The following is a 24,776-nucleotide window of genomic DNA, read 5'->3' on the forward strand; positions in this document are numbered from 1 at the left end:
TTTTTTTCACAGCCTCAGGAATAACAATATAAAATGCTCACAGTGGGTGTGTTCTTGGCCAGTTCTCACCTGCTCTTGGCTGACCAGCGAGTAGACGTAGAGGGGCAGGAAGAGACGGTTGAGCAGGTGGTCCGTCAGCACATCATTGAGGAACTCACAGTTGATGATGAGGATGTCGTTCAGGTAGTGAAGGTGGTCCAGGTGCTCTGCAACCAGGTCACTCAACTTCCCTTTGTTTTTATGCCTGATGGAGGAAACGCATTTAAAACACGGTACAAACTGCAAAAGACTCTGACCTTTGGTGCCAGTTTGGTGGACACTGGTTACGCTACATACTTAAAAATGATGGTTCTTCAAGGGTTCTTCAGTAAAGAACATGGTTCTAAATAGCACCATGAACACTCAAAGAACCCTTTCATGATGCAAAAACCCTTTAATCATGCAAAGTGTTCTTCAGATTGATGGAGAGTGTGGTGTAGATGTTTTTGAACAATAGAAGAACCCTTTTTGGTGCTATGTAGAACCATGTACAAGCCATTCTCGATCAATCTGAAAAACACTTTCACCGTGCAAAGAACCCCTTTATCATGCAAAGGGTTCTTTGAGAGTTCACGGTTCTATATAGAACCATTTTCTTTACTAAAGAACCCTAGAGGAACCATTTTTAAGAGTGTTTTAAGAATAAAGGAACCCTTTTTGGTGCTATATTGAACCACTTTCAAAAAGGTTCTATATAGTAGAAGTATTATAGTACATTCAAGACGTTCTCCATCAATCTGAGGAACCTTTTCACAACTCAAAGAACCCTTTAATCATGCAAAGCACCGTGTTCTTCATACTGCAAACGGCACTGAGGGGCATCAACCAGGCACACATACGACCAAGGAAGTGACATCTATATAGAACCATGAACACTCAAAGAACCCTTTGCATGATAAAAAGGGTTCTTTGCATCATGTAAGGGCTCTTCAGAATGTGCTGTAGATGGTTCTATTTGGAAGCTTTTTGAAAAGGGTTCTTCTATTGTTGCGATGTCAAGCTTGTAGCAATAGAAGAACCCTTTTTGGTGCTATGTAGAACCACATACAAGCCATTCTCAATTAATGTGAGAAATCCTTTCACCATGCAAAGAACCTCTTATTCGTGCAAAGGGTTCTCTGAGAGTTCACAATTCTATGTAGAACCATTTTGTTTACTAAAGAACCCTTGAGGAACTATCTTTAAGAGACGTGTAACAATAGAAGAACGCTTTTTGGTGCTATACAGAACCACGTTCAAAAAGGTTCTATATAGAAACATATTCAAGACATTCTCCATCAATCTGAAGAACCTTTTCACAATTCAAAGAACCCTTTAATCATGCAAAGCGCTGTGTTCTTCATACTGTAAACAGCACTGAGGGACATCCAATCAAATACACATGACCGAAGGAGTGACATCACAGCACGCTAACACGGCCACGTGTGTATCTGGTTGGATGACCCTCAGTGTCGTCTGCAGTATGAAGAACACAGTGTGGTTTCAGGAGGAATCTAGAACCACACTGAGTTCTTCACATCGCAACGGCAGTGCAGGACATCCAACCAGACACACATACGGCCGAGGAAGTGACACCACGGCACACTAACACAGCCATGCATGCTGATACCTGTCTGTCCGTCTGTCTGTCTGTCTGTGCTCAGTTTTGTGTTGTTTTTTCCAGCATTTGCATGATAAAAGGGTTCGCTGCATTGTGTAAGGGTTCTTCAGAATGTGCTGTAGATGGTTCTATATAGAAGCTTTTTGAAAAGGGTTCTACCTACCTTTTTTGGTGCTATATAGAACCATATACAACCCATTCTCAATCAATCAGAAAAACCCTTTCACCATGCAAAGAACCCCTTAATCATGCAAAGGGTTCTTTGAGTGTACATGGTTCTATGTAAAACCATTTTCTTTATTAAAGAACTCTTGAAGAATCACCTTTTTAAGGGTGTAGGCTTGGTCTAAAATTGCAAAAGTGCAATGTCAATCATGTTTCATCATTGAATAATAATAATAATAATAATAATAATCTTTATTCATAAAACACTTTTTATACCATGGCAGCTCAAAATGCTTTCCAGACAGGTAAAGTTAGTTGACACTAACTTAGAAATCATGAGTATTCGACTAAAATCTAATGCAGCGACAGATCAAACTGAAAACAAATTCAAAAGAGACGTAATATTTTAATTACAACTGATAGTAATAACTAATTATAACTAAATTAAAGAGATTTGTTGTCAAATGTGTCTTAAAGTGTGCACTGAGCCTGACTGTCTAGTAAAGGTGTAATGGAGTTAAAACCCCAGTCTAGGCTAAGGCTTAATCTGGGTCTGAGAAACTGGACCAAACGAGTCACATTTGTGTTGGGTTAACCTAAAATCTCTTATTTGGTTGAGAAAACTGGCTCTAATAAACAACAGTGTGTATAAATAACAGCACTGCGGTTCTTACACAACACTGCCGCGTTTTTACCCAACAAACACCAGGCGCTGCCAACTGAACAGGCCACAGAGCTACGCATCATATTGCCTGGCCTGCACTGCCACCTAGTGTTTAAACTTGGAACAACAAGTGAGCTGGCACAATGAACACATGCCACTAGTTTAGTTTAAAGGAATACTGTTTTAAAGAGAAGTACAGACGATTTATCAACTAATACTGAATTAGCCAGTTATTCTTCAGGGTATATTTTGGTTTTTCCATCTGAATTTACATGCCCAACTCCTAAGGCAAATTATTCAGTAACTGCTTGAATCAAATGTAAAGCGTTGGTGTATTTTTGTAAAAGCTCCCCTAAAATAACAGAAAATGTGATTTATTATCATAAACATAATGTCATATGCTTACAATTTACTGCTGAAAGCCAAAAATCTTTGTATTTTTTTTTTTAATAAAAGATTTTTTTTACAGAGCAGATCACTGAAGAGACGCCATCTGAGATCCAGTTTATAGCTCAGATTTGGTGGGCGGTCAACTTTCAGTTCAGTTCAGCTTCTTTTATTATAAGGGTTTAAAATTATATTACTCATCTATTTGACTGGAAAGAGAACAGTTACAGCTCTCATATTACACCCACCTTTTGAACGTAGCTTATGAAATTCGAAAGTTATGAAATAAAGAATATGACGAAGTGGTTCCAAGGAGTCAGAGAGGTTTAAAGAACTGTCTCATAGCCTTGCGTTGGAAAAGACGACCACTGCATTGCAAGAAACTCCATATTACGGAAAAACAATTCTCCTCTTTTATGAAATTTAAAGTTTAATGTTGTATGCCAACACTCGGGCTAAAAACAATCATTTTACATTTCATAACTGACCATTTTAAGTATGTTTGTTTGATTTAAATTTTTAACCAAAACAATCCAGTTTTCATTTTGCAACAAATAGTTTATACATTTATATTACACATTATTTCTTTTGGTGACACTTTGCTGTAGGGCTCTGTTCATAAGGCCACATGACACCTACATAAGCTCATCATGGCAGCTGACAATACCCTACATAATTGTTTATAAAAGCTTACTCCAACAGGCATCATCTGTCATAAAGGCTACTTTGGCTAACTTTGATCAAAATTGGCAGATGTCACTGTTCTAGTGAATGATACCTATTGGAAACAGTATTAATAAACATTTATATAGGGTTATGTCAGCTGTTGTGATGAGCTTATGTAGGTGTCATGTAGCCTTATGAACACATCCTGTTACCCTACTAAAATGAGACGGATGTGCTGTAGTGTTATCTTAGATGAGAACGGTTAGTCTGACTGGATTTTTAGGTACCCAGATAGCAGCAATGTTTTAATATCTTTTTTTGCAGCTTATTTTCATGGTTTAGCTGGTTTACTGAATGGTTTACTGCTAACTTAGAGCTCCAAATGTGATTCCACCACAAGTGAAATAACTGCCAAAACAAGCTTGTCTGCAGTGCAGAACTGACCTACTAAATTAGGCGAACACTGTTTATAGTGATTGTTATTACGATTACGGCACTGTTTTACCCCAGAACTTATTCTGGCCTCACACCAAAAGACTTTTCAAACGATTTCACTGTCGCACACAAATTTCCAATGTTGGAATAAAATCCTGCTAGAGTCGCGTCGCGCTCGCATCATCTCGATCGTTTAGTGTGAGGTGGTCAGGACGGCGGTCTTAAATCAGCATTTTTCTCGTCCTGACGCTGCGACAAAATCAACCTTGTTTAATATTACTGTAAGTTTTAAGCCTTGGCTCATGCAAACAGTGACGTGCCCAAGAGCACGATAGAGAGAGAGAGAGAGAGAGAGAGAGAGAGAGAGAGAGAGAGAGAGGAGAGAGAGAGAAGAGAGAGAGACAGAGAGAGAGAGAGAGAGAGAGAGAGAGAGAGAGAGAAGAGAGCGTGAGAGAGAGAGAGACAGAGAGAGAGAAGAAAGAGAGTAAGAGAGAGAGAGAGAGAGAGAGAGAGAGAGAGAGAGAGAGGAGAGAGAGACAGAGAGAGAGAGAGAGAGAAGAAAGAGAGTGAGAGAGAGAGAGAGAGAGAGATAGAGAGAGAGGAGAGAGAGACAGAGAGAGAGAGAGAGAGAGAGAGAGAGAGGAGAGAGAGGAGAGAGAGAGAAGAGAGAGAGACAGAGAGAGAGAGAGAGAGAGAGAGAGAGAGAGAGAGAGAAAGAAGAGAGCGTGAGAGAGAGAGAGACAGAGAGAGAGAAGAAAGAGAGTGAGAGAGAGAGAGACAGAGAGAGAGAGAGAGAGAGAGAGAGAGAGAGAGAGAGAGAGACAGAGAGAGAGAGAGAGAGAAGAAAGAGAGTGAGAGAGAGAGAGACAGAGAGAGAGAGAGAGAAGAAAGAGAGTGAGAGAGAGAGAGAGAGAGAGAGAGGAGAGAGAGACAGAGAGAGAGAGAGAGAGAGAGAGGAGAGAGAGAGGAGAGAGAGAGAGAGAGAGAGAGAGAGAGAGAGAGAGAGAGAGAGAGAGAGAGAGAAGAGCGTGAGAGAGAGAGAGACAGAGAGAGAGAGAGAGAGAGAGAGAGAGAGAGAGGGAGAGGGAGAGAGAGGGAGAGAGACGCATGCGCGAGAGCCTGAAATCTCTGTAAAAAAGACAAATCTGCTTCACTTTAATACAAAAATCATATTAACTTAAAAATGTAAACTGGCTGTTTTAATATTTCAGGTGCTCTGAGTGTAACACCTGAAAAGCACAGAGGACTTTAAGAACGGCATTACTGAAGAGTCATCGATGTTCTGTTACGGCGGTTTCTTATTTTGTTTGTTTTTTACAGTTTAGTTAATAAACACCCAATCAGTGATGCTGAATCGCTGCATGTTTTGCTGACGTGTAAATCTTTAGGTCAAATTAAAAAAAGTAGCTGCACATTTTACAGGTTAACTGAAATTCTGGGTGATGATCTGCCAGAGTGTACAGTTCTACACTGAACAGCTCTGAGCCTCAGATCTTTACACGCCCAGCCAGCGTATCTTCCCATCTGTACCCCTACAGAGTGGAAGGAAAACTGTTTATCTGCCTGTAAGTTTCCACCAGGTGCATGATGGGAAATAATCTCAAAAATCTAGTTGCAGTCTTGCAAATAGTGACACTGCAAGATTCCCAGTCTTTGCAAAATCATAATCTGTGACTAAAAACTGTGACGCTGTCTTTAGATGAGAGAGACTGTCAGACTTTAGTCTTTTAAAGTCTTTTAGTGTACAGTGTAGCACTATTCTTCATTATTATACAACAGTTAGCTCCGACCACGCGAGCTCATTGGTTGAGAAGTGTTCTAACTGTGCTGTTATTTCGCCATAACATCACAAGTTTTTCACAAACACTGTATCACTCCACTGAGACGCTGTTGCTAAGCAACGACTTTGACAGACAAACAGAAAATGGACACTTTTAAGATCACATTTGACCGACAGCCGATTTGGTCAGACTCTGAAGATGAGACGACACTAAATTCCCAAACTGTCATCACCACTGAGCAGCTTTTCAGTCGGCAGCTGAGACAGAAGAACAGCTAAACAACCTGGAATCTGCCAGAAATGAACCCAACACCATTCGCCAAACTAAACAGGCTGTAAGATGCTTTACAGACTGGCTGGAACAAAACAACATTAATACTGATCTGGCAAAAACTGACAAAACTGAGCTGAACTTGATATTGCAGCAGTTTTATGGCTCAGTCTGCACTTCAAAAGGCGAGTCTTACAGCAGACGAGTGAGCGGAGTTCGTTACTCTGACGTGGCAACAAGCTGCTCGTTAAGGAACTATAATTTGCTATAAACTGCGAACATTAAAACATATTAAACGCCGCGTTCACGGCCCAGTTTTTTAATTTATTACTTTATTTATTTACCTGTTGTATAAAAGCAGTAGAACACTGGAGGAGTGTGTTATTTCGTGATAACGCACTCCCTCTCGTGTTCTATTGCTTAAATATCACCTCCATTTAAATCTGTGGTCTGCCTTTCATCATTTCTGTTTAGTTTACATTCTGGGGTTTCGGGATGGCCCACACGCCGTGCGGGGCGTTGGCCCGATTGTACTTCGCGGTTGGTCTCTGACTATGACGTAATGTTGAAAAACCTTGGCCTAATGAGCAGTAGCTGCCCGGGGCGCTCAAGTGTGGCGACAGCCCACCTCTGGCGACAGACCACCTCAAACACAGCAGTCTGGGCTTTTAAAAAGCTCTTCAATCTTCGTCAGATTAGCCGTGTAATCACTGTCTTCTAGATAAACGCCACTGTGAACTACTTACTGCACATTACTGAAAAGCTGTGGGTCTATCAAAGTGCTTTTGGAGGGCCTGAACTTACAATGATGCTAACTACACACTTAGAAATGATGGTTCTTCAAGGGTTCTTTAGTAAAGCAAACAGTTCTATATAGAACCATGAACACTCAAAGAACCCTGTGCATGATTAACGGGTTCTCTGGATTGTTAAATGGTTCTTCAGACTGACAGACAATGTCAAGCTTGTAACAATAGAAGAAACCTTTGTGGTGCTATATAGAACCCTTTTCAAAAAAGGTTCTTCTATTGTTATGATGTCAAGCCTGTAACAATAGAAGAACCTTTTTTGGTACTATATAGAACTCTTTTCAAAAAAGGTTCTTCTATTGTTATGATGTCAAGCCTGTAAACACAGAAGAACCCTTTGTGGTGCTATATGGAACCCTTTTCAAAAAAGGTTCTTCTATTGTTATGATGTCAAGCCTGTAACAATAGAAGAACCCTTTGTGGTGCTATATAGAACCTTTTTTAAAAAAGGTTCTTCTATTTTTACGACATCAAACCTGTAACAGGAAATCCCTTTTTGGTCCTATATGGAACCCTCTTTAAAAAAGGTTCTTCTACTGTTACGATGTCAAGCCTGTAACTTTAGAAGAACCCTTTTTTCCACTTTACAGAACCCTTTTCAAAAAGATTCTATATAGAACCATATAAAACACTCTCCATCACTCTGAAGAACTCTTTAAAGATGCAAAGACCCAAAGTGTTCTTTACATGTTTATGGCTCTATCTAGATTTTCTTTACTAAAGAACCCGTGAAGAACCATCTGTTTAGGATTGTATGACTTGGAGGAGTTGTAGGGTTGCGTGCTGTTTATTCTGACCTCCTCTCTCCTGTTTATTCTGATCTCTCTTCCACGGGGAGCTGGGAAGACGTTTGTATTTTCTTGTCATTTTGTTTTGGATTGTTTAAGAAAGTTTTGGGTGGTTAGTCTGCTGTGTGTTTGTTGTTTCAGCCTCAGCCACCCTGAAGTGAGCTATTTCTCTTCTGTTGATTAAAGCGTTGATTGAAATGTCCATGTTAATTTCAAAGACAGATGGTTACAAAGAAGCAACAAAAAAAAAGAGAGAAAATATATCTGTTTGGCTTTAATCTCATTTTGTTGCGCCAGTCTTTATTGTACATTATCTACTAAACCCTACACACATAAAAAAGATGGTTCTTCAAAGGTTCTTACGTAAAGGTAATGGTCCTATTTAGAACTATTAGTACCTAGAATTAATAAAGTTACATCAGGGGGGAGAGGCTTCTCATACAAAGCCCCCCAGCTTTGGAATAATCATACAGTCAGTGTTCGGGACTCAGACACAGCCTCAGTCTTTAAGTCTAGGATAAAAACCCACTTGTTTAGTGGAGCCTTTGGTAATTAGTTTTCCCTGTTAGATAAAAGGTGCTGATCTGGGGTTCATGGTCATAGAGTATGATGGTAAACTGGGAGTGTTGGTGCTGTCGTCCCGCTGCTCTCACTCACTCACTCAGACTTGCTGACGGTGGAGTGGAGGGGCGCCGACCTCTCAGGGAGCCTCACGACCTTTCTGGTTTCTCCATTCTAGTGAGGCTGTAATATCTAGACCTGCCGGAGTCTCTGCTGCTCTGTTAATCTGTGATCAGTCACTCTTTACAGAACTGACTCTCTGTGTGTTTCCTTTTCTTTGCCGAGTTGAACAGCTGCCCATCCTGTGCGTCTGATGCTGTTGCCTCTTCTGCCTTGATCGGGTGCCACTGCTCGCCAGCCTTCTGGACCGGCTTGACCAGCATGGAGCTTCTCGCTGTACAACGCTGTACAATCCTCACCAGCATGAACTGACCCTCTTGCTGCTGCTGCATAAACTCAAACTATCTAATGAACCATTGCTCCACCTTTTTTTTCTCCGTTTTGTATTCTAATATTTTATACTAACACTGTTTGCTATCCGGTGTGGTCCAGAGGAGGATGGGTTCCCCTTCTGAGTCTTGGTTCCTCTCAAGGTTTCTTCCTTTTGCTCTTAGGGAGTTTTTCCTTGCCACTGGCGACGCTCATGGGGGCTCAGACCCGGATTTTTCTGTAAAGCTGCTTTGAGACAACCCCTGTTGTAAAAAGCGCAATATAAATAAACTTTGACTTAACTAGAACTGCGAGTATACAGGACCACGTCACGTTGAAATGGTTCTTTGCATGGTGAAAGGGTTCTTCAGATTGATGGAGAATGTGCAGTAAATTGTTCAATACAGAACCTTTTTGAAAATAGTTCTTGTGAACACTTTTAATCTTTTAGACCCAGAGGCTGATTTAAACTATACATTTTATCCTAAAATCAGAAAAAAATGTCAATTACTTAGGAAAGAATCTGATCCTGGGCTTTAAAATCATCCAGGTAATGTTCACACTTAAAGATGGCTCTTCAAGAGTTCTTTAGCAAAGGCAATAGCTCTGTGTAAACTCATGGAAATAAATTTGCATGGTGCAACCGTTCTTCAGATGGACGGAAAACGTGCTGTATATGGTTTTATTTAGCACCAAAAATGGTTCTGCTATTTTTACAAGCTTGACATCGTAACAATGGCAGAACCCCTTTTTGGTGCTATACAGAACCATACACGACATTCTCCATCCATCTGCAGAACTTTCACCATGCAAAGAACCTCTTAAGCATGAAATGGTTCTATATAGAACCACTACTTTTACTAAAGAACACTTAAAGAACCATCTTTTGTAGGTGCGCAGACTAAAAAGTGGGTTATTTTCTCCCCATGACACGGAGGTCATGACATTAACTGAGGGCTCATTCGGGATTAAATGAGAGATTTATGGATGTGGATTGAGGTGGTCTTGTGAGAATGACTCGATATGGGCCCTTTAAGCACTACAGGAGAAACAGGATGTAGAATAAATAGGAGAACCTTTTTAGACTTCTTAAACAATTACAGTGACTTAAATATTATTACTGATTTTTTTAAAATTTTTTTTAAATTCCTTTTAAGTTTTTTGTCTTTACTTGATTGTTCGTCTGTCCCTTTTTTGTAATTGCATAACCAAAATTACAAATATTTGACAAAAATAAACCCCCCAAGTCAGCGTTCTTACTCTTCATCCGTCTGAACACACTTGTCCAGCTCGATGACGTGGCTGCCGATGAACCAGACGAGGTTGGAGAAGTAGGGCACGGCCGTTTTGTCCCGGATGTAGTGCAGCATGTGCTGGTTATCCACTGCAAAGCAGGATGAGATTGACCACCGTTAAAGCAGCCTTGGGCTGATGCAGCAGGAGTCATGTGACAAGAACAGTGAGTTTAGCTCCGTAATGGCAGCGCCAGCTATCAGCGTTCATCAAGAAAGCTGCAAGGTCACAGCGACTAGTATGAGGCAGGGATTGGTGGGAAAGTTAGCATGGACTGTAATAGACGTTACAGTTTATGAGACCACAAAGAGAAGCTATGACATACTAAATACACTGTATTAAAGGGGAAAGCCACTGACAAAGTCATTCAGAGTGGTTTGGTGTGAAATGCTACATTTTACAGTCAGAACTGTTCACAGTGGTGGTGATAGGAACCAGACGTCCACCTCTAAAAGCTCCCTCACAGAAAGTTCCTACATGACACAGTTATGAATTCACTGCCTGATGCCTGAGACACTGTTTTATGATAGTTTTGTGCTAGGTTTTGGTTTAAAATGTATTTTAATCCATTTATTTTTTAATTTATTTATGGTGGAGGGATACATGCAGGGTGTTTTCATCATCAACATTAATAAACTCAGAAGACACGTGTAGGTTCACTGGTGGTTTTGGACAGTAGATAAAATAGTTTTATTTTATTTATATTAATTTAGTTTTACATTATTTATATTTATTCATTTTATGTTTTATGTTTAGCAGATAAAATGTTTTATGATCCTCGAGATGGTTTTACCTTAAAAATGTATGTTGTACATATTTATGTATATATTCATGGTGGAGGGATACATGCAGGGTAGGGGTGGGAATCTCTAGACACCTCACGATTCGATTACGATTCAGAGGCTGCAATGCGATTATGGAATGATTATCGATGCATCTCGATGCATCTTTTTTTTCTAGTATTTGTAATGATCCATAATGAATTTACTTCCAATATCTTTTATTAATAAATCAAATGGAAGTGATGTGGCGAGCGAACTAGAAGACTTTCATTCACGGCTCTTGTTTGGAGCACATGAGACGCTGCTGCCACTCATCTGTGATAAAAATGCGCTGTTACGGTAACATAAGATCCAGTGGCAACAGATGTCCACGCAGCACGTCACAGCCGTCTTACCTGTTTTTCTTTTTTATATTTTTTTGCTTTTGTAACTTCGGTTTTGGTCTCGTTGTAGAGAGTGGAAGGATTGCTATGTCAGTAAAATATCTTTGAGACTGGACGCTCAACGACTCAGAACTGGCGTGCAGACTGCGGGTCACAGCAATACAGTCTTGTCTAGCTAGTATCGAACGAAAAGGCAAAGAGAGAGATTTAAGACGAACATTTGGAGGCGAATGGACTTGTTCGCATTTGTAAACAGTGCAGTTGGTTTCCTGGTAAGTTAAAACTGCAACTAGAGACTGTCAAACACTAAAAAGTTGTGAAGATGAAATCAGCTTCTCTTCTTTCGGATTTCCCTGTTCCACCTTAAATGGTGCCGCATTTACATTCTGGCGCCCCAGGCAGAATTTAAGGTGGAACGGGACATTTCGAACAAGAAGATGGAGAATAAGAAGCGACTTCAGCTTCGTAAAACAGTCGAACATTAAGAGACATTTTACAATAAGCTGCTCTACTTTTGAGGAAAAGTTTTCTGGCGGAGATGGAAGGAAAGCGGCTATAGCTAAAGCTTAAAGCAGATTGTTTATATTTTTTAACGTATACTAGGACATCAGCACATACTGAGACATACTAGACATAAAATGCTGCATTTAAAGGTGGTTTGATTTTTGTTGAAAGGACAAAATGGCTCTTCTTAACATTTGTGTTGTGACTGCTGACCTAACCTGGCTTTTACTGAAGAGGCTGCCGGTCTGATTTCTCGCTCTTCCAGTAGAGTTTTTGTCACGTGCCGCCACAGACTGTCCGAGCGCTGCACTTCCACACTTCCAAGTTCCACCTTTTGCGTTCCATCAACATTACATGATAAATAAAATATTTCGAAAATCGTTTACTGACATCTGTGAATCGATTTTGAATCGTCCACATCCGCATCGCAATGCATCTAAGAATCGATTTTTCCTCCACCCCTAAGGCAGGGTGTTGTAGAGCAAATCAGTCCCCAAAGAATTTTTTTATTTTAATATTTCCTCTATTTTCCATCATCAACATTCCATATAAACTCAGAAGACTCGTGTAGGTTCACTGGTGGTTCTGGATAGTAAATAAAATGTCTATATTTGTGTTGTAGTCATGGCGACCCCTGGTTCCTATCACCACCACTGTAAAGACATCGGAAACCATTTCACACCAAACCGCTCTGAATCTCTCTGTTTACATCTCAACAGATGCATTACACAGAAATTTTAAGAAAATGTTGGACTTTTCCTTAAAAATTTCTGGGTAGTCAACATTAGTTTAACTTCCATATGAAAATAGGTGCATCTGTGGACATGGTCCCTCTACAAACAAACGTATGGAATTCAGATGGACGTGACAATAGACAGCTTTGTAATACAAAATGGATCAATTTTGATGGTTTAGTATAGAAAATAAGGTCTAAAGTTGGAATTAAAGTCTAAAAAATTAAGCACTCTGAAATTATGATGATTCAGTTGCTACAAGGTGCTGCTGCTGTGTGAACTATAGACTCCAGCATCTTAAGAAGATAACAAAAAAGCACGACAGAAAAACAGACACTGCTGACACCACATAGAAAGAAAAGGATCTGAATTAAGGCATGGACACCCGATGGTGCAATACTTGTGACTTTTTTTTGAGTAATGTACTTAGAAATCAAATTTTGCATAAAACATTCACAAAAAAAACAGTTTGTGTGTTTACAACTTACAAATTAACATGCAGGGCAAGTGGCACAAGACGATAAAAGCAAAAAAAGAACCAAAAGGAAACAGTTAAAGTTCTGAAATTGACCAACTTACATGACACTGGAATAAGGCACACAGGAGTCACCATAGAGGGAGAAGGGAAAACAGACACACGGTTAATAGGGTTAAGGGACTGAGTGGAGCTAGTGGAGCTTCTAGCCCTACAGGTTTATAGTTACAGCTCAAAATCCCACCACCACCCCACACCTGAGCAAAAAGAGCTTGTAGTCCCTACAAACAACCCCCAAAACACAGTGACACCTTTATGAACAGTAAACCCACATGAACAGACCCAACATGAAGAGCCTCAAAAAGCTCTGCCGATGCACACTAACATGCTGTAAAGCAAAGGGGGCGGACATATACCCAAACAGAGCAACAGGGAGCTCATTTAACATTTGCCGAGTTAACCCTAGAGATGGCACCGATCTGATACCCAGTATCAAAGGATCTACCCCCAAAATATCACTGACTTGCTTGTATAATAACATACAGTGAATTAAAGTTGCGCTACGTAAGGATTTGTGGATTTGGAGACCTCTCTGGTGGAAATGTGTAATTGCATGTGTAAGCTCCAGCCGCACTGCTGTGTCTGATCCACTCAGACAAGCGCAACACACACTAACACACCACCACCACGTCAGTGTTACTGCAGTGCTGAGAATGATCCACCACCCAAATAGTACCTGCTCTGTGAGGGTCCATGGGGGTCCTGAACACTGAAGAACAGGGTAAAAGGGGGCTAACAGAGTATCAGAGAAACAGATGGACTACAGTCTGTAACTGTGTGCACCTATATAGTAAGTGGAGCAAGTACAGTGTGTCAATTAAAAACAGTTTCTTTCAAAGTATGATGGTTTTAAAGAACATAAATACTGGTATCGGTATCAGCTGATATCTGATAACTGGGTTGGTCTTGTGCCATCTCTAGTAAACACACATTCAGATAAGAATGCAACAAGGTCGACGATAAACAACGGGCATGTCAGTACATTACTGCACCATGCACCTTTTGCAAAGTTGGCCCAAAGTCTGACAAACCCCACGTTATTCCCAGAAAAGAGGGAGATTATGAAGCTACTCACAGGCTGAGAGAAAGAAGCAGGCAAGAGCTTAGGCGCTTATAAGCTGATGTAGACGGAGCGATAGCCAAAGTCCATTCGTACCATTTACCGTTGCTCAGAGTAAAGAAGGCAATCGTAACCTGTAGTGAGCGCGTGGCCGTGTGTGTTACCTCATGACGGAGGGCGCAGAGCCGCATCAGCATTGCCAAGTATCAGAGGCATGACAAGAGTGATTAAGAGCAGTGGGGGAAGAGCAGGCAGCTGCAGCAGAGAGCCGGGCTTTTCATTTACTCACCTTTATACACATTGAGAGTGATAGTCCTGACTGCGATCCTGACCATGCTCTCTGGGTGGTTGAAAAACTTAATGGCCTCCGTGTACAGGGCAAAATCATTAGTGTGCTGGAAGCATGGGAGACAGAGAGCGAGGCCGTGAACGAGGCACCACACCGGACGGAAGGATTAGCTCAGAGAGAGGAAAGCGGCACAGCAGCAACTTTAGTACTGTGATTACTACAGATACTATCACTACTACCAATACTACTACTACAGCTTTCTCATTTAGGGCCCAACTGAGATAAAATCTGGCTGATAACATCGGCTGATATTCAGGTTAGAAGTGGACAGTATGGACAATAATGTATATGACAATACAATCAAAATATTCGACAATTATAAATTACTATCACTGCATAGTTAACACATCAGCGGTCCTTTACATTGCATGAAAATTTCGTGATGAATGGATCAATAATTGATATATATCTATTTATATAAATAAATATTTATATCTGCTGCTGTCGGAACAAAAGCTTGTATCTCCATTTTTGTCGTTTTTCATTTTTTGAAATAATTTGAACTGTTGTCCTTTACATTGTGCATGAATTTCATGATAAATGGACCAACAGAAATGACCCAAAATGACTTGGAAAGAAGTCTGGTTCCACTGACTTACATTAAAAGTAGAGTATGTTTTTTCCTTCTCCTGTAAAGTTACCATTTCGGAGATACAAGGTTTTGTTCTGACAACAGCGATAGATAGATATATGTGTGTGTGTGTGTGTGCATATATATATATATATACACATACACACACATATGCACACACACACAAATAATCACTGTGCAAAGATCAAAGCTGCGGTGTTCAAATTTTATGATGAATGGATCACTAAAAATTACCCAAAATTACTTGAAATAAAATCTCTTTACTTGAACCTATATTTTAAGTGTTTGTTTAAATTCATTGTCCAAAAAAAATCTCTTTTTCTACCCTTTACAGCTGTTTGATGCAGACCCGAATATGGGTGGAGTGTTCACACACGTCAAAACAGAGTGAACTAAAGAAAAAGTTTGACAGGTCCGCACTGAGCAGAGTAGGAGAAAGTGTCCTGACAAATCTCTCTGGCCCTCTAATTGTCTGCGCAATGCCGGCTGCGTCGTCTCAAAACGATGACGATTAATCAGCCTGTGACTGCGGTGTTTTTATTTATGCGTCTCTAATAATATTTATATTGGTTATATTTTGGAAATGTTTGATTCTTCGATTTTTTATTATTAGGCCCAAGTTAATCTTTTTTCCCCACTTATGTTTTTATGACTTAAAGACCCACTACGAACTACCGCCTCCCCCTCGGTACAGGCTCACAGACCACTAGAGGGTGCTTCACGGCCTGGTCTGCAGCCCACAGGTTGAAAAACCCTGTTTTAAATGACATGAAATGATGAGACGTGCTTAATATGATCAGCGTCACAAACTAACGGAGGTAAAAATATCAAATTTTGTTTCAGGTTGACTTTAATTTATATCAGCCAACATTATCAGTTATTGGAATTTTCAGGTATTTCATATTTCATATTAGTATCGGTCACATTTTCATGTCAGTCGGGCCCCATTTCCATCCCTGAGCAGACACAGTGCTGCACAAACAGAGTCAGGAAATTACAAATAAAAAAAAAACAGCATGACAGAATCATATCAGTCACGTTGCATAAGTTCCTGAACGCAACAAAAAAGGCAATCGACTGCCTCTCTAACAGGTCCGCACTATCTGAAATATCTAGTTAAATTGAGCAAGACTGCATGGCATGTTTTTCCACTGCAAGAAAACCAGTTAGCGAAGGTTACAAAACAGCTTCTGCTACGGTTGCTGCTGTGGTTTTAACGAAACATGCACTGTACAATGAGTTTCTTCAGTGAAGTGAATGAAGTTTGCAGCCACAAATCTCTCATACAGCAAATCCTTCCTTCCAGGCTTCCTTTATTCCCGACACCAGCAAACAAGCATGGTGTCGAAGAACAAAGAAAATTATTAGTACAACCATTTACAGTACACCAATAACCTTCCCCTATACAAAGGAGCCATACAAACACTACTGGTCATATTTAACAAAGCATTTTGGTTTGCATCACTCTAGAGCAACATAACACCATGCAGGAAATTCAACCTTTATAATTTGGTTTAAACTCGTCCTGCATGCCCACTGTAACTGACAGGGGCACTCTGGCACACAATGTGTCTAATTTATGGATACAGCTATCAAATATATTCATTTTTTTGAATATTCTATCAAATATCACCTCGTAAATCTGAATAATAGTAATAACAAAATAATTCCCTGTTTATTCTTATTGTAGCTTTTATTACTATTTTGTTATTAAGGGAATACAATACAAAGTATTCCTCTAAAGCTGTCTGGCTGTGGTCTAAGCTGTAAAACCTACAGGCAGAAACCTGGAGGACTTGCCAAAAGGGCCAGAGCCTTCCAGTCATCACGCCACAACACAAAAACACCTTACCTCATTGTAAAAGAAATGAACAGTGTGGTTGTTGAGTTTCAGGGACAAAGTCTTCAAAAAGGAGATGTAGTAAGCCATAATTTCCTCATCAGAGAAGTCAAATTTATGGACAATGATGGAATTAACATGATTATTGGACAGCAAGTAATCTGGGGGAAAAGGAGAAAGCATTAGATCCCCCAAGCCAGTAAAGGGGAGAATAATCATAACACTGTTCTCAGCACTGTGCAAAAGTCAGTGACCACCCGTCATTATTTAATTTCCAGTCAAAACAGCCACGAAGTACAAGATATTCGTTTTTCAGCGTCAAGACAAAACGCAGGACACATTAACAGAAAACAACACAGAAGACTCAACAATTAAACATAATATCGTTTTTTTCAGTGTTCAGTGTGTCCACTCTCTGATTTCATTCCAGCTTCCATTCTTTTCAGGAGACTCACTTTCAGTTTCTCAAAGAATCTGCAGACACACCTCCAAAGTTCAGTCTTAGAAGCTGGATTAGCATTTTCTGAAGTAATCCCAAGCAGAGGTCTGCACAGTATCTTGCGGAACGGGACTAATTTTCAGTGTTCAGTGTGCAGGAGTGGGCGGGAAACCAGCCCCCTGCAGGCGGGAGCAGGACAAGCACACATGAAGAGAAATCCCGTAAACGAATGAATACTTTAAATTCCATGTGTCGAACACAAGGCCCGCAGGACAAGTCAAGCGAAATGATCAATTTTCTATTAATATTTGCCCATTTCATTATGCGCTGCACTGCAATCCCCAGCATGCAATGTAACATAATGTGTGTTCTGACCCCCGTCCCCCCAACAACAGTCTATGGGACAGCGGTTTCACCACAAAGGTTTGAAAATCCCACCTCCTGGGACATTTAAAGAGATTAGACAGTTATGTGCAGCTAATGTGTACGAGTATTTATGCAATATTTCAAGGTCTACCAGTGCCCATATTTTGCTATTGCGGTTTTGACACACTCTTAATACAATGGCCAGTTCAGGTCATCGCAAAACGTTAATTGAAAATGAAATAAAAACACAGTATTCTCTGACCCACGGATTTGTTGAGATTGTTTAATACGGCCCTTCTAGTGGCTGAGTTTGACACCCCTGGGCTAAATAAAGTAGAATATACATATAAAATAACAGTAAAACAATTAAAATGAAATAAGTCATTCTAAAGAGCCGCGAAGCAGCCGATCACGTGAACAACACGCAGATTCTCGTGGCTCACAGAGACGGTGGAGCCTTCAGTCCATCGGCCACAGCTGCCCAGGAAAGCACCAAACACAGCCGCTCTGTGGTTTAATTCCTGCTTTGTGTTTACTGGGAATAAACGCCGTTTGGTGAAGTTACTCACAGTGAGCCTGATGACCACGACTGACCTGTTATTTCAGCAGAGAATAATGTGTTTGTGAATAGACTGTGTCAGATATTGGATCAGTTCGCCTTGACAGAACTGTGCGGGTGGGAGCGGGACTGAAAAAACAGTCCCACGCAGACCTCCAATCCCAATCACTTTCAGCGATGTTGAGGTCTGGACTCTGGGGTGGTCAGTCCATCGTTCAGCTTCTTTGTTTGGTGTGTCCGTCTCCTTTTCTCAGTGAGGTTCTTCTTGAACAGCTACACATCCTTTCAGACCCACAGCGCTGAGTCGTCTTCTTACAGTGGAAGGATGGACAGAAACACCTGTGGATGTTTTCAGATCTGATCAGCTTGATTTTCTCCTCTCTCTCAGAGATGAAAGCTTTAAGTGCTGTTTATCTGATGGGGGCAGTTTTGGGGTCTGCCAGCTCTTCCAGGTGGTTGTTAGGAGACACATTTTCTCTGTCTCTTTCTTCCTTTTGCAAGCGGATTAACTTATATCTAATCTCCTCAGAAAACATCTCCTAAAAATGAAGAACTTGTACTTAATGGCCGTCGTGTCTGGACATTAAATAAATGAAAGGTGTCTGACTTTTGCGCAGTACTGTAAATGGCACTTATCACAGGTCACAGCCTCCAGTGAACACTTACATAGAGACGTCTCATGACTTATGTTCTCGAAAAGTATGTTGAGCGTCTGCAAGAGCTGGACACAAACGTACCGCCCAGACTTCTGTCGTAAAATGTTGAGGAAGAACGCGAACATGTTCTTCTCCAAAAAGAAGCTGAAAAGGAACAGAGATCACACGTCAGGAGTTTGTTACACATGCAGGAGGAAACTCTGACTAGTACCCTGCGTTCACACCGGCAGCGACTTTTCGCCCCTTGTCGCCCAAATCGCTGGTCGCTCATCGCCTGTGGTCGTTTCTGAACTCGAGCGGACCGTTGGTTGCCATGGTTTCACTGACGCCAAGCACAAATCAGATGCATTTCCGCTAGAAATAAAAATCCTGCTGAGAAATCGCTTGGGTGCTTATTTTTATTTAATCCCTGTCTGTGCAGTCAGTTTGTGAGGAAAACGCTATTTGGTCTTTGCGATTACTGTGTATCTGCGACGAATTTACATAAAGTTAAGCTCCGCCCACCTCGCGTTGCCAACGTTTGCGCCACCTTCCGTCGCCGGAAATTGCCAGCTCTCATTGAAAATGAATGACCGCCGGCCGCTTTAGCTACGTTCACACTACATGCCTCGTTGCTCAAATCTGATTTTTTGCTCAAATCCAATCTCTCTGACATGATGGTTTACACTCGTTTAGGGGAGTGATTCAGATCTGTCATTAATGTGACAAACCGCCATCCTGAAATGACCCTCATGAGCTCATCCTACTCAGTAACGTCATGTGAATGAATCACGAGCATCATCAGCACAAACTAACGAGCAGAACGAGCTTCGCTGAGAAGATCATTAACTCTGATCAGCTCTCAGCTTCATTATTAGAGCGAGACAAAGGAAGAAAAGGTGAGATGAGCTGCTTTTCCACCGTTTACAGGCTTTAACTTCTGTTCGGCGCTGCTGCCATGGTAACGCTGAATGATGGCGCAGTGGAAAAACAGGACATGAATTCCGATGTGAGTGTCACATTAAGGTCACATGGCCACAAATCAGATACGTATCTGATCTAGGACCACATATGGAAGTGGCTCGGGTTGGATTTGAAAAGATCAGATTTGCGTGTCCAGACAGCTCTGAAAACATCAGATCTGAGTCACATTAGGGCAAAAAATCTGATGTGTAAGCCTGGTAATGTGAATGTCACACCGTGTCGCTGTCGGTGTGAATGCAGGGTAAGGCATAAATCACAGGCGGTCGTGCGAGACCCAATTTAGTTATCTAAAAATCAGAATCAGAATCAGAATCAAGCTTTATTGGCCAGGTCTGCTTACACATACAAGGAATCTGGCTTTAGTTACAGGAGCTCACAGAGGACAGTATCAGACAGACATTTACATGTAGAAATACAAATAGAAATGTAAAATAAAGTGGGGTAATAAGGCAGGTAAGTGGGGTGATAAGGCAGGTAAGTGGGGTAACAGTCAGATAAGTGGGGTGATAAGGCAGGTAAGTGGGGTAACAGTCAGATAAGTGGGGTAATAAGGCAGGTAAGTGGGGTAACAGTCAGATAAGTGGGGTAATAAGGCAGGTAAGTGGGGTAACAGTCAGATAAGTGGGGTGATAAGGCAGGTAAGTGAGGTAACAGTCAGATAAGTGGGGTGATAAGGCAGGTAAGTGGGGTAACAGTCAGATAAGTGGGGTGATAAGGCAGGTAAGTGGGGTAACAGTCAGATAAGTGGGGTAATAAGGCAGGTAAGTGCGGTAATAAGGTAGGTAAGTGGGGTAACAGTCAGATAAGTGGGGTGATATAGCAGGTAAGTGGGGTAACAGTCAGATAAGTGGGGTAACAGTCAGATAAGTGGGGTAATAAGGCAGGTAAGTGAGGTAATAAGGTAGGTAAGTGGGGTAACAGTCAGATAAGTGGGGTGATATAGCAGGTAAGTGGGGTAACAGTCAGATAAGTGGGGTAACAGTCAGATAAGTGGGGTAATAAGGCAGGTAAGTGGGGTAACAGTCAGATAAGTGGGGTGATAAGCCAGGTAAGTAGGGTAACAGTCAGATAAGTGGGGTAATAAGGCAGGTAAGTAGGGTAACAGTCAGATAAGTGGGGTGATAAGGCAGGTAAGTAGGGCAACAGTCAGATAAGTGGGGTGATAAGGCAGGTAAGTGGGGTAACAGTCAGATAAGTGGGGTGATAAGGCAGGTAAGTGGGGTAACAGTCAGATAAGTGGGGTAATAAGGCAGGCAAGCAGGGTAACAGACAGATAAGTGGGGTAATAAGGTATGTAAGTGGGGTAACAGTCAAATAAGTGGGGTAATAAGGCAGGTAAGTGAGGTAACAGTCAGATAAGTGAGGTAATAAGGCAGGTAAGTGGGGTAACAGTCAGATAAGTGAGGTAATAAGGCAGGTAAGTGGGGTAACAGTCAGATAAGTGGGGTAATAACGCAGGTAAGTGGGGTAACAGTCAGATAAGTGGGGTAATAAGGCAGGTAAGTGGGGTAACAGTCAGATAAGTGGGGTGATAAGGCAGGTAAGTAGGGTAACAGTCAGATAAGTGGGGTAATAAGGCAGGTAAGTGGGGTAACAGTCAGATAAGTGAGGTAATAAGGCAGGTAAGTAGGGTAACAGTCAGATAAGTGGGGTAATAAGGCAGGTAAGTGGGGTAACAGTCAGATACGTGGGGTGATAAGGCAGGTAAGTAGGGTAACGGTCAGATAAGTGGGGTAATAAGGCAGGTAAGTGGGGTAATAAGGCAGGTAAGTGGGGTAACAGTCAGATAAGTGGGGTAATAAGGCAGGTAAGTGGGGTAACAGTCAGATAAGTGGGGTAATAAGGCAGGTAGTTTCAGAGGATGGACTGTTGAGTGTGATACGGTATATGATACCTATATATTTAGAAGTGCAGTTTGGAAGCTGGAATATTTTTGTGTAATATTTTAACTTTAATATTTAAATATTCTATTTAACATTTAAAAATGACGTCATGTCATGCAGGATTACACAAAGTATCAAAATAACCGACTCTGCACACCGCTCTCACGACCTTGGCAATACTTACTCAAAAACCGAACTGTCATTCTGATCCCCCCAGATAAGGATTTCGGTGATGGAGCGAATCGTCTCGACCAGCAAGTTGCGGTTGTGATCAGTCACTGTTGTGTTCTTCGTCAGGACATGATACATGTACCTAAATGAGTTTAAAACAAGCGTAATGACACTTTACTACTGGAAATGATGGCAGTGACTACCAGCATTTATATCATTCACATCACTTTAACCGAGGAAAGAATGTTCTGTAAGAGAAAGATGAATGCAAGGGGTTTTCAATGTGATCATTACCAAACAGCTGAGCTACAGTGGGGTACAAAAGTCTGAGGCTGCTACCAAAAATGTTCTTCTTGCATTATAAGGGTTTTTTATTATTATTATTTCAGCATAATTAAATCATTAAGATGCACGTAAAGTCATTCAGAGTGGTTTGGTGTGAAAAGCTCCATTCTAGAGAAACTTTCCGAGTCAGAACTGTTCACAGTGGTGGTGATAGGAACCAGACGTCCAGAAGCACTATTTTACAATGCATTGCATACGTATCGTGTAGGTTCACTTATAAAGAAATATGAGTCAATAACTTTACCAATTACGGAGCTTTTGATACCAAACCACTCTCAATGATTTTGTTTACATCTCAGCAAATGAGTTATGCAGAAATTTTTAAATGATTCAGAGTGGTTTGGCGTGAAATGGTTCAGATGTCTTTACAGTGGTGGTGATAGGAACCAGGGATCGCCAAGCCTACAACACAAACATAGACATTTTATTTACTATCCAGAACCACCAGTGAACCTACACGAGTCTTCTGAGTTTATATGGAATGTTGATGATGGAAAACAGTGGAAAATCTTAAATAATAGTTTCTTTGGGGACTATTTTGCCTTAGAACACCCTGCATGTATCCCTCCACCATAAATGAACTAAAATAAATGGATTAAAACACATTTTAAACCAAAACTCAGCACAAAACCGTCATAAAACAGTGTCTCAGTCATCAGGCAGTGAATTCATAACCATTTCATGTAGGAACTTTCTGTGAGGGAGCTTTTAGAGGTGGACGTCTGGTTCCTATCACCACCACTGTCACAATTCTGACTCGGCAAGTTTCTCTAGAACGGAGTTTTTCACACCAAACCACTCTGAATTACTCTGTTTACATCTCAACCAATGAATTATAGAGGCATTTTTGAAAAATCGGTGGAATTCCCCTTTAGGGGTTAGTGGGACTAGTTGAACATTAGCTAACTTACATATTTCAGCTTCAAACAAACTATTAAAATTATTTTTTACAGTTTGGGATCATTTATTCTTGCACAATACGTATCAAGTGAGTCAAAATGCAATATTAATGTTTAACAGCTGGTGAAATTAGCACAGTTTAAGACTCCACTGCAGCTCAGCCAGCAACCAAGGCAGCTAAATCTGCCAGATAACGTAGCTAAGCTACCATTTGGGTCACATCTATGTTGCCTCCTGACCAGCAGACAACTTTCCCACGATTAAGTGAAAGTAAATAATGCCTCGTTTTGTTCACAAAGAGTAGAAATGCCCGAAATGCTGGCTGCTTAACTCGCTAGGCTGCCATTCCGTCGTTAGCGTACAGCTAACGTTACGAGCTCGCAACACTTACTTTAAATGGTCCAAAGAATGGATATTTTTGGACCTCCCTTGCCCTCCCACCCAGCTCCTGGACCGCCCGAACATAGCTGCGGGTTTACTTCTTCTGACACCTTTCCTAATTTTTGCTAAATAAGGCGAAATAATTCCATTGCAGTCGCAGCAAAACGCGAAAACATCGCTAGCTGGCTAACTGACAAACCGAGCAGGACGGCAACTGCCTCTACGGGCTTATGGGAGTTGTAGTTCAAACCAAAACCACTGTCGCTGTCAAATCTACGGGAGCCCGGTTCATAGCTATTTATATAAGTAATACCAAAGAGAAAGTTTCCAACAATTACCACTTTTTATCTCATAATAATGACTTAGTATCTCATAATTATGACTTTGACTCTCTTAGGATGTCATGATTGTGATGATTGAGCATCTCACAGTTATTCAGTTTTCATTAATGTGACTTAATTAGTATCTCATAATTATGAACCAAAATCTCATAGCAATGACTTTCTTATTATTACTCTCATAATTATGACTTAGTATCTCGTAATTCTGACTCGCTATCTCGTAATAATCTTATTGCTTTGGCTTACTTTGTCATAATTATGACTTTTACTCTCTATGGCAAAATTTTGACTTAGTATTTCATAATTATCACTTTGACTCTCTGAGGATGTCATGATTGTGACTTAGCATCTCACAGTTATTCAGTTTTCATTAATGTGACTTAATTAGTATCTCATAATTATGAACCAACATCTCATAATAATGACTTTCTTATTATTACTCTCGTAATTATGACTTAGTATCTTGTAATTCTGACTCGCTATCTCGTAATGATGAGCTCCTATCTTATTGCTTTGATTTACTTTTTCATAATTATGACTTTTACTCTCTTACTGTGACATAATCTTGACTTGGCATCTCATAATTATGACTTGGCATCTCATTACTCTCTTACTATGTCATGACTGTGACTTAGCATCTCACAGTTATGACTTTTTCATTATTGTGACTTGATTAGTATCTCGTAATTTTGACTTTCTATCTCATAATTATGACTTAGTATCTTGTAATTCTGACTCGCTATCTCGTAATAATGAGCTCCTATCTTATTGCTTTGACTTACTTTCTCATAATTATGACTTTTACTCTCTTACTATGACACAATCTTGACTTAGCATCTCATAATTATGACTTGGCATCTCATTACTCTCTTACTATGTCATGATTGAGACTTAGCGTCTCACAGTTATGACTTTTTCATTATTGTGACTTAATTAATACCTCATAATTTTGACTTCCTATCTCATAATTATGACTCAACATCTCATGATAATGACTTTCTTATTATTACTCTCATAATTATGACTTAGTATCTCATAATTCTGACTTGCTATCTCGTAATGATGAGCTCCTATCTCATTGCTTTGACTTACTTTCTCTTAATTAT

At 40.6% G+C, this 24,776-nt stretch overlaps 1 protein-coding gene across 1 annotated transcript in view; it reads right to left on the bottom strand.

Annotated features, from left to right (window-relative positions):
* clec16a (C-type lectin domain containing 16A) overlaps positions 1–23,413 on the bottom strand; it is a 153,346-nt gene extending 129,933 nt beyond the window's left edge. Inside the window, exons 1-8 of the mRNA XM_036589270.1 lie at positions 23,340–23,413; positions 21,717–21,845; positions 18,697–18,830; positions 16,679–16,827; positions 14,175–14,280; positions 12,870–12,875; positions 9,855–9,978; positions 70–244 (exon numbers count right to left, since the gene is read on the bottom strand). Coding sequence (XP_036445163.1) covers positions 70–244; positions 9,855–9,978; positions 12,870–12,875; positions 14,175–14,280; positions 16,679–16,827; positions 18,697–18,830; positions 21,717–21,845; positions 23,340–23,413 — 897 coding nt within the window. The remainder of the gene's footprint in view (positions 1–69; positions 245–9,854; positions 9,979–12,869; positions 12,876–14,174; positions 14,281–16,678; positions 16,828–18,696; positions 18,831–21,716; positions 21,846–23,339) is intronic.
* Positions 23,414–24,776: the final 1,363 nt, after the last annotated feature.

This window comes from Colossoma macropomum, unplaced genomic scaffold (genome assembly GCF_904425465.1).
Source record: "Colossoma macropomum unplaced genomic scaffold, Colossoma_macropomum, whole genome shotgun sequence".
Classification (NCBI taxonomy): Eukaryota; Metazoa; Chordata; class Actinopteri; order Characiformes; family Serrasalmidae; genus Colossoma; species Colossoma macropomum.